Genomic DNA, 10,705 nt, shown 5'->3' with positions numbered 1-10,705 from the left:
CAAGTCATTTCAAAGGCAGGAAAAACTCAAATCCCAGGTAGAGCTGTATGAAGGATTTACATCATCGTTATCATTACAGTTATTATTTTAATGAAGAACACAATAAAAAGGATAAGAAATCTTTAATCAGCTTTTTTTTTTCTAAATCAGTGGTGCTACGCAACTGGACTGCCATTGTCAGAAATGGTGTAGCAGGATCTCTTGCTTGAGCAGGGGGTTGGACTAGATGACCTACAAGGTCCCTTCCAACTCAATTAATCTGTAAAACTCACCCTCTGCTGCTAACCCCTTTGTTGCAATAGGGCAAAAAACTCCATCATCCTGAGCAAAGGCTGAGGGGAGTTGTAGTCCAATCTATCCGCAAATCTCCTGGTTTGAGCCAAGAGAAATAACTGAGGAGATTTCGCAAGCGAAATGTCCAGAAATGCTATGTTCACACATGCAACTTTAATCAAGGAATCCATTTCTGGCTTGGCACCTGTCCTTTCAAGATTTGACAAAACCCGATACCAGTGATGACGAACTTTTTGGGCACCGAGTGCCCAAACCAAAACATGTGTGCATGTGCACGTGTGAAGGGTCGGAAACCCAAAGACCAGCTTGCTGTGCGCATGCCTGTTTTTTGCCATTGGGGGTGGTTTTGGGGTCATTTTCAGGCTGTTTTGGGGCCGTTTACAGGCTGTTTTCAGGCCATTTTCAGGCTGTTTTTAGGGTGTTCTAGGCCAATTTCGGGGCATTTTCAGGCTGTTTTTAAACTGTTTTGGAACTGTTGTAAGGCCATTTTCAGGCCATTTTCAGACCATTTTCAGACCATTTTCCAGGCCATTTTCAGGCTGTTTTCAGACCATTTTCGGGCCATTTTTCAGGCCATTTTCAGGCTGTTTTCAGACTGTTTGTTTTACTGTTTTCCGGCCATTTGGGGGCCATTTTCAGGCCATTTTCAGGCTATTTTCAGACCATTTTCGGGCCATTTTGGGGCTGTTTTCAGGCTGTTTTCAGGCTGTTTGTTTTACTGTTCTCGGGCCATTTTGGGGCCATTTTCAGACTATTTTCAGGCCATTTTCCAGGCTGTTGTGGGGCCATTTTCAGGCTGTTTGGGGGGCTGTTTTCAGGGCCCAAAACACTCCAAAAAGTGCTCTGTTTTTTCGCTGGTTTTCAGCTGGTTTTGGGGTGCTCTGACACCCACGAAGACCAGCTGGCCAGCTCGTGTGCCCACAAAGAGGGCTGTGCACGCATGCCATAGGTTCGCCATCATGGCTCTACACCCTCAGAAAGCAACTTGGGTTAACACACACACACACACACACACACACACGGAAGTGATTCTGCAGCTGTGTGAATGCAGCCACTGTTTTTTTTTTTTACCTAGCTGGTGAAGTGTCAGAAGTGAATAACTTTTGAACCCAGAGGCAGGTTGCATATTGGTGGGCTAAGATTCACCCTTAACCAAGTTGGATAGATTTTTATATATGTATATAATTTATTTTATTTTATTTTTAATACAAACAATCTGTCTTCCATTAAACAATGTGTCTTCTGGGTACAAATATCTTGTGTGGTAACAATTAAAGTTTACAGCCTTATTCGTTACATTAGTGATAATTCTCTTTATAATTAATTTTATACTGATACCAGCTCTATACCCCTGCTTCGCTACGAAACTATGTGGTTGGGCTTAGTTTTGGGGGAGGAAAATAAGTGGGGGAGTACCTCTGCCTACCGCCATCCATCGGTATTCATCTGGCTAGCGTCCTGTCAGTGGGTGAGAGAGTGGAGGTCTGTTTGGAAACTGAAACAGTATTTGCTGTGTGAGCAAGAAGGAGACAGCAAGGAGCCTGGGCGTGGCTTAGCGCAACTGCTCTGTACTAAAGCTGCTTGGTGCTGCTGTGAAAGTAAAACTGAAATTCCTCTCCTCTGCTTACATTTTGCCTTTGGAGCAGATTTCTTTTCAAGTGGGGAGGGGGAGTAGAACTCCTTAGCATCAGAGCGTGTTAATAATAATAATAATAATATAGGAAATATTCTAAATGCTCTGAGGGTCATTTGGAAAAATCCTTTCTTAGTGAGCCCCTAGAAGCCAAGAGGAACCTACGTGCCAAATTTCAAGTTTGTAGGCTTTACGGTTCTGGAGATTTTGTGATGATGCGTGAGGGGCATTTCGCTTTTATACATATAGAAGATAGATACATACTATATCTAATTATATATAACAATCCTCATCTTAACATATTCAATTCTATTAACCTATGTTCTATATTTCACTAATCTTCTTTTGTTTCTAACTTCCATATTTATCCTATAGCCATCGATAAAATAGTTCCCATATCGTATAATATTCTGTTTGTTCCTTCTCTTAATTGCAGGTGTTAACCTATTCATTTCTGCACATTCTAATATTTTTCTGATCGCACTGTCATCTGAGGAAGTTGGCTAGATTTGATGAGTACAGGAAGTCCTCGAGTTGTGACCACAATGGAACCCAAATGCCTACGGAGATTCGAACTCACATCCAGATCAAGATGTCTTTTCAAAAGACAACTGGGCTTCCTTCGTTTTGCCTGAAGAGGTTTCGCTTCTTCACCTAAGGGGCTTCTTCCATTCTGGGACCGTTTGAACCCGGAACGATTAAGCAGGATCGTTGTTCGGTATGTGGTGCCCCGTTTTACAACTTTCCTTGCCACGGTTGTTAAGCAAATCACTGCAGCCGTTAAGCGAGCATTTTCTCCCTCCCTGGATTCCAGAGGCATTCCTCGAGCCTCCTGGAGGGTGAAAAAAGCCTCCCTGAGCTCGCTCTGGAGGCTCAAAACAGGCCCATTTCCGGCCTTCCAGAACCAGGAGCCCAATTTTTCGCCCTCCCCGAGCCTCTGTGTGCACCCTGTACTTCCTTGGCATCCAAAATGGGCCCCATGGGGACTTCTGGGAGGGGAGAGGTGGGCGGGGCCAGCCAGTCATTGCAATTACCGGTTCGTCAAACCAGATGTAAAATTAACAACCAGTTCAGTCGAACCGGTGTGAACCGGTAGCAGGCCAACCCCTGCCTGTAAGAGAGTTAGTCTCTTCTTTAAAAGATGAAAAAATAAAATACAAATTTTACAGTCGCAAACTGGGAATAAAGTACCTGTCGACTAAAAAAAATATTCCTTTGGTCCTTTTAGCTGCCAACAGAAAGCGAGTTTGTGGGGGGGGAAGCAATACATTCCTTAAATGCTTCAGATAATTGCTAGGCGATCGGAGCTGCTGGCGCGCAAGATTATTACTGGAGAGCATGATTGATGACTCTTGGCTATGGATGTGTCCCAGTGGCGAATATACATCCAGGGGATGGCGGGGGGGAGACCAGGGTCAAGGGGGAAATGAATGATGGGTCTTAGAGTCAGCTGTACCCAGGTAACCCCGACATGGTCACTCCTAATAAATCAATTTTTTTAAAATTCTGAGAAATGTGGCTAGAGACTCATGATTTGAACGGGGTTGGATTTGTTGGAGCCCTGACAGTATGTGAGTTTGAAATGGGGTGGCAAGATCCCTCTGGATTTGGGGGTTCCCGAGACTGCAGGCGGTTCTCAAACATATCATGATTCGCTTAGCGACTGTTCAAAGTGACCAATGACACCAAAAAAAGTCACAGAGAATCAGTTCCTCACACTTACAACCGTCGCCGCATCCCCCCAGGGTCCTGCGATCAACAGTTGGGTGCTTGCACTTACGGCGGTTGTGGGATCGTGCAGTCACATGACCGCCATTTGCGACCATCCCAGCTGGCTTCCCAACATGTAAAGTCGGGGCGGGGGGGGAGACGGATTTGCTTTATGACTGTTTGATTCACATAACAACGGCAGCAATTTGCTTAACAATCCTGGCCAAAAGAAAGGTTGCAAAACTGGGCGAGACTCACATCACAGCTGCTTCGCTTAGCAATGGAAATTCTGCTCCCAGCTGTAGTCATAAATCGAGGACTACCTGTAACCTAATTCTCTTTCTCCAACATCTCATTCTGCCAGATTTGGGAGGAAAGAAAGAAGGAAGGAAGGAAAGAAATAAAGAAGTCATGAAAAGAAACATTAAGAAAGAAGAAGATGCAAGAAGGAAGGAAGGAAGGAAGGAAGGAAGGAAGGAAGGAAGGAAGGAAGGAAGGAAGGAAGGAAGGAAGGAAGGAGGAGGGAGGGAGGGAGAGAGGGAGGGAGAGAGGGAGGGAAGAAGAGGGAGAAAGAGAGAGAGAGAGAAAGAAGAACAAAGAGGGAGAGAGATGGAATGAAAAGGAAGGGAAAGGAGGAATGTAGATGCAAGAAGGAAGAAAAGAGAAGGAAGGAAGGAGGGAAGAAGGGGGAGAAAGAGAGAGAGAAACAGAAGAGAAATGAAAGGAGGAGGGAGGGAGATGGAATGAAAAGGAAAGGAAGAAGGAAGATTTAAAAAGGAAGAAGGAAAGAGAGAGGTGGAAGGAGAGGGAGAGAGAAAGAAAGAAAGAAAGAAAGAAAGAAAGAAAGAAAGAAAGAAAGAAAGAAAGAAAGAAAGAAAGAAAGAAAGAAAGAAAGAAAGAAATGGAGGGAAATGTTCAGATCAGAAGCCGATGCTGCCTCGAGCGAGACAATATCCCAGTTTATTTTGGTTTCCGAAAAAGGCCACCATCCCGGTGTAGGTCTGAATGCAGATGGGCTCGCTCACCAAAGCCAAGCCGGGAGTCCGGCCTGGTGCAGGGGCTGTTTCTTGGGCATTTTGCACGGCGTGAACCAGCTGAGCCTTGAAGGCAGAAACCTGCAAATGATCAAAAGAAGCCATCAAAAAACAAGCTAAAATTCACCCCCCTGCGAATATTTCCCAGGCAGGATTAATTAACCTTTTTTTAAAAAAAATGTGTTTTTATTGGAATGCAAAATGCAACAATAAAAACTTAGGCCAACTAAAATATATATATATATATATATATATATCAAAAAGAAACAAGGCAGAAAGGAAGAAAAAAAAGAAAAAAAGATGAAAGAAATCATTAATGGTTATTTTAGATAATTGGATAAGGTTAACAAGCATTTTTTTAAAAAAAACGTGTTTTTTTTCGAGTTTAAAAATGGAAAGATAAAGTACAAACTACAAAAATTGTGAGACCCAAAATTCAAGAATAGAAACAAAGAAAGTTATTATTGTTTTAGGTAATTAAGTAAGATTAATTAACCTTTTTTTAAAAAATTGTGTTTTTATTGGAATGCAAAATGCAACAATAAAAACTTAAGCCAACTAAAAAAATATATATATCAAAAAGAAACAAGGCAGAAAGGAAGAAAAAAAAAGATGAAAGAAATCATTAATGGTTATTTTAGATAATTGGATAAGGTTAACAAGCATTTTTTTTTAAAAAAATGTGGGGTTTTTTTGAGTTTAAAAATGGAAAGATAAAGTACAAACTATACAAATTGTGAGACCAAAAATTGGAGAATAGACACAAAGAAAGTCATTATCGTTTTAGGTAATTAATGTAAGATTAATTATCCTTTTTTCATCGTGATTTCTATTGGATTTTTAAAATGAAAGATATATCAGAAAGAAAAAAAATGTGGAACGAAAAGGCAGAGGGGGGAAAAAATGAAAAGAAAGGTCATGATCATTTTAGGTCAATGGTTAAGATGAACCATCATTGTTTGAATCCTTGTTATGGAAGTTTGAAAACTGCAAACATGAAAATAATACAATCTTTAAAAAAGGCACCATACACCGAGAGGAAAAAAAGGGGGCAATATAAAGAAATTGGATGATTATCATTTTAGACAATTAGGTAAGACTTATTTTTTTAAAAAAAGTCTTATTGTAGTACACAGAATAACAGAGTTGGAAGGGACCTTTGAGGTCTTCTAGTCTAACCCCCGCTCGGGTAGTCCTCGACTTACAACTTACTTGTTCCAAGTTACAACAGCAATGGAAAATGGGACTTATAACCAGCCTTCACACTTATGACCGTCACGGGGTCCGTGTGGTCACATGATCAAAACAGAGACGCTTAGCAATGGACTCATATTTACGATGGTTGCCAGGATCATTTGATTGATCTTATTTTGCGACCGTCGGACAAGCAAAGTCCCTGGGAAAGTGAAGCCCAATTGATTCAGGGTTCAGGAGTGGTGAACCGGGAACTGGATGACCTTCTGTGATGGATGGTTTAATTCCAGTCCTGCCTGGAGCAGGAGGTTGAGCTAGATGACCTCTGGAAGGTCCCTTCCGGCTTACACATGATATGATTCTGGAAAGGCACCTGCTTGGGGAAATTGCTGCGTGGAGAACTACGGATGCTCTTTGACTCATGACCACCATTCGGTCCAAAACTTCTGTTGTTAAATGAGACAGTTGTTAAGTGAGCTTTAGCCCGTTTTATGACCTTTTCGGGCCACGCTTTGTTAAGTGAATCACCACGGTTGTTCTGTTAGTAACACGGTTGTGAAGTGAAATTTGACTTCCCAAATTGATCTTGGCTGATCAGAAGGTCGCAAAAGGGGATCATGCGGCCCTGGAACACCGCAACCGTCGTAAATACGAGTTGGTTGACAGTGAGAACAATCACCAGCTTGCCTCCAGGGAGTTGTGGGAGCTCCATCACTTGAGGGTGTTTTAAGAAGAGACTGGACAACCATTTTGTCTCCTTCTTGAGCAGCGGGTTGGACTAGAAGACCTCAAAGGTCTCTTCCAACTCTGATATTCTTTCTTTCTTTCTTTCTTTCTTTCTTTCTTTCTTTCTTTCTTTCTTTCTTTCTTTCTTTCTTTCTTTCTTTCTTTCCTTCCTTCCTTCCTTCCTTCCTTCCTTCCTTCCTTCCTTCCTTCCTTCCTTCCATTCTCTCACTCTTTCTTTCCCTCTCCCTCAATTCCTTCCTCCCTTCCTTCCTTTTTAAAAAAAAAGGTTTAAAGAAGACACAGCCAACTGTCTGAAATGATATATAGAGTCCCCTTCTCTAGCAGGGGTTAGACTAGAAGACCTCTAAGGTCTCTTCCAACTCTGATATTCTTTCTTTCTTTCTTTCTTTCTTTCTTTCTTTCTTTCTTTCTTTCCTTCCTTCCTTCCTTCCTTCCTTCCTTCCTTCCTTCCTTCCTTCCTTCCATTCTCTCACTCTTTCTTTCCCTCTCCCTCAGTTCCTTCCTCCCTCCCTTCCTTTTTAAAAAAGGTTTAAAGAAGACACAGCCTGTCTGAAATGATATATAGAGTCCCCTTCTCTAGCAGGGGTTAGACTAGAAGACCTCTAAGGTCCCTTCCAACTCTGATATTCTTTCTTTCTTTCCTTCCTTCCTTCCTTCCTTCCTTCTTTCCTTCCTTCCTTCCTTCCTTCCTTCCTTCCTTCCTTCCTTCCTTCCTTCCACTCTCTCACTCTTTCTTTCCCTCTCCCTCAGTTCCTTCCTCCCCTCCCATCCTTTTTAAAAAAAAAGAGGTTAAAGAAGACACAGTCAACTGTCTGAAATGATATATAGAGTTCCCTTCTCTAGCAGGGGGTTGGACTAGAAGACCTCTAAGGTCCCTTCCAACTCTTGTTATTCCGTCATTAGTTTCCAAATGTCTGACTTTTGATCACAGACAGGACCACAGAGATGCCACTGTGGCTGTAAGTGTGGGGGGAAAAAAAGTCCCCTCTCTTTTTTTTTAGTGCCGTTGCAAACTTGGAACGGTCCCTAAATGAACGGTTGTAACTTGAGGACCTTATCCGGAGGTCGAAGGAAAGGAGCGGGAGATCTTATGGCTTATGAGAACATCTCCGACAAACAACCCTGGAAACCAGATCCCTTCAAAGGAGAGGGATCTAGTGGCGTCCTGCGGCCACCTCTCCATCATAAACTCAGCTGGGACCCTCGCAGATTTGCGGGTGGGGGTGGCGGGGTTAAGGGGCAGAAGGGTGTTGATGCCAAACACTTGCGAACGCGTCTCTTGCATGCAAAGGATAGTTTTCATGCCCGGGAATTAAAAGCATCTTGGAGGGAGGGAGAGGCAGAGAGAGAGAGAGAGATCGAATGCACTAAAACATCCTCTCCACGCCAGGAACACAAAGGGATTATGTTACACCCCCCAACGACGGATGGGGATCTGGAAAGCAGCCCAGATCTCGAGGATAAACCGAGACAGACACAGATGGGGAGGAAGGCAGGGGAAGGAAGGAGCTGGGGTCTCTCTGGATGGGAACACAGCAAAGCCCTTGACAGCTGACCTATGCTGACCATCCCCCTGTCTTGCTCGCTCCGACACCCTCGTGCACAAGTGTTTTCGTTTTAACAGGATTTTAAAATTTAAGACCTCTCTTCTAACTAACCCTAACCCACCTTTGGAGCTGTTTGGTAGCTCAACAGCTCAAGTTCTAACCAAGGACCTAGGAACTGTTCAGGTTATTATTATTATTATTATTATTATTATTATTATTATTATACACAAAAACAACAGTACACAGCAAAGGAGATAACTATGCTGGGATTATTATTATTATTATTATTATTATTATTATTATTATTATTATACTACACAAAAACAACAGTGTACGCAGCAAAGGAGATAACTATGCTGGGTTTATTATTATTATTATTATTATTATTATTATTTAATTTCAAAAATAAACTTTGTTAAATGTTAAAGAGATATATACAAAACACAAAACATTTTGTTAAAAATGAAACCAAAAACATCGAACATATACATTACAAATTACTTAGATGGTGCTTTCTTCTCGAACAATAGTTCAAACCATCCTTATTCCTTATATCTGGTTAACGCTCCTATTATAACCTCTTTATATTGTTCTTTCCTTATCTATGGACTCGCTGATTTCTCTTGTTCATCCGATTCCACCAGTTTTCCCAGGCTATATCATATTTTGAGTCTTCCTTTTCTTTTAATTTTAGGGGAAGTTTGTCCATTTCAGCGCAATCGTAGATTTTTTTTGGATTATTAAGTTTTCTACTGGCATCCGATCATCCTTCCAGCATGGGGAACAGGCTCCAGCTATTCTTCTTCCCCACTGATCTCCGGCTCCGAAGGCAGCTAATAACTGTCGGACGGCCCTGGCTCATTTTTGCCTCCAATGCAAAGCCTCGTCCGAGCCTTCCCCAAACTCCAGGACTGGCCCAGGTTCCTCTCCAACCTCCTCACTGTCTGAATCTGCTGCCATCTCTACTGGCCGCTGGCGGGCCACAGCAATAAATTTGTTTGTTTATTACACTTATATGCTGTTTATCTCGCCGAGTATCCTTCCATAAAAGTGCCAGGTAAAATGTTAGAACGGAGGTCTTCAATTTTAAAATCCGGTTACTATGAAAATGGCTGCACCCTTGTGCAGCTTTTCACAGAAGATGCTAAGTGTACTTAGCATTGCAGTTAGTCCTCAACTTACAACCGTCATTTGAAGTTACTAAGGCAGGGTGTGAGCGTTTTTGCACACTTACGACCATCGCAACATCCCCAGGATCAAAATTTGGATGCTTGACAACAGACTCATGTTTATGACGGTTGCGGTGCGTGGAGGTCGTATGATCCCCCTTTTGAGACCTCCTGACGAGCAAAGTCAACGGGGGAGCCAGATTTGCTTAACAACCATGTCACCTGCAGGGATTCGCTTAACAGCCGTGGCAAGGAAGGTCGTGAAATGGGGACAAAGCTTGCTTCATAACTGTCTGACTTAGCAGCGGAAATTTAAGGGCTGAGTTGCAGTCGTAAGTCGAGGAGTACAGCTGGTCGTTTTGGGAGCTTCATCCCTGGAAGCTTTCAAGAAGAGACCGGACTGCCATTTGTCAGAAACGGCGTAGGGTCTCTTGCATGGGTGGTGGGTTCGACTAGATGACCTATAAGGTCCCTTCCGATTCTGTTATTCTATATTCAATAGACCAGAAGTTGCCCTTGGAAGTTGTGGGAGCTTCATCCCTGGAAGCTTTCAAGAAAAGACCGGACTGCCATCTGTCAGAAATGGTATAGGGTCTCCCGCTTGGGCGGGGGGCTGGACTAGATGACCTCCAAGATCCCTTCTGATTCTATTCTATTCTATTCTATTCTATTCTATTCTATTCTATTCTATTCTATGAAAGCTTTTGGCTGCTACTTTCTATGTTTTTTGTTTGTTTTGGGCTGGTTCTCTCCAGCTCTTTTCTTTCTTTTTTTTTTTCCTGCTCAGCTCAACTTTCTCTTTTATTTATTGACTCATTTATTTATTTATTCGGCTTCTAAACCATCGAGATCCCATTTATTCTCTGCGGTTTCCTGAAATGAAACAACACTACGGCTCAGATGGCAAAACCATTAAAAAGCAAACCAACCCGGGATCATTAAGTGAAAATTAAAACGCTCGGACCATAACAATCGGAGGCGTTTTTCTTTTTAATGAAGTTTTTCTTTCTTCCTTGGGCAGCTTTGAGTTGGAAGAATAAATGGGTAAAATTGCTGCTTTTTCCAAAGGCCTTCAGGCTTCGAAAAATATAACATCCCAAGTCTGGAAGGGACCTCAGAGATCCTCTAGTCCAACCCCTTGCAGGGAACACCCCCCCCCAAGCACAATCCACTTAACAACTGTGACAAGGTCGTAATAAATGGCCAAACACCCACTTAAAAACCGTCTTGCTTAGCGGCAGACATTTTGGGCTCCATTCCGGTCAGAAGTCAAGGACTCTGCCTGTACTTCACCGAATTGAATTCTTTATTGTCATTGTACAGTATATACATACAACCAAATTCACCGTCGTAGACATAGGCAGTGTGGCACTGATA

The 10,705-nt window shown here is 42.5% G+C and overlaps 1 protein-coding gene across 1 annotated transcript in view; it reads right to left on the bottom strand.

Annotated features, from left to right (window-relative positions):
- Positions 1–1,498: 1,498 nt before the first annotated feature.
- Positions 1,499–10,705, bottom strand: part of TPRG1 (tumor protein p63 regulated 1) — a 49,888-nt gene continuing 40,681 nt past the window's right edge. The window contains exon 6 of the mRNA XM_087933682.1: positions 1,499–4,752. Coding sequence (XP_087789808.1) covers positions 4,558–4,752 — 195 coding nt within the window. The 3' untranslated portion in view covers positions 1,499–4,557. The remainder of the gene's footprint in view (positions 4,753–10,705) is intronic.

Source organism: Pseudonaja textilis, chromosome 4 (assembly GCF_049901715.1).
Source record: "Pseudonaja textilis isolate UNSWEBS1 chromosome 4, rPseTex1.2, whole genome shotgun sequence".
Classification (NCBI taxonomy): Eukaryota; Metazoa; Chordata; class Lepidosauria; order Squamata; family Elapidae; genus Pseudonaja; species Pseudonaja textilis.
The sequence above is the reverse complement of the archived record's forward strand: the minus strand, read 5'-3'. Positions and strand labels throughout refer to the sequence as shown.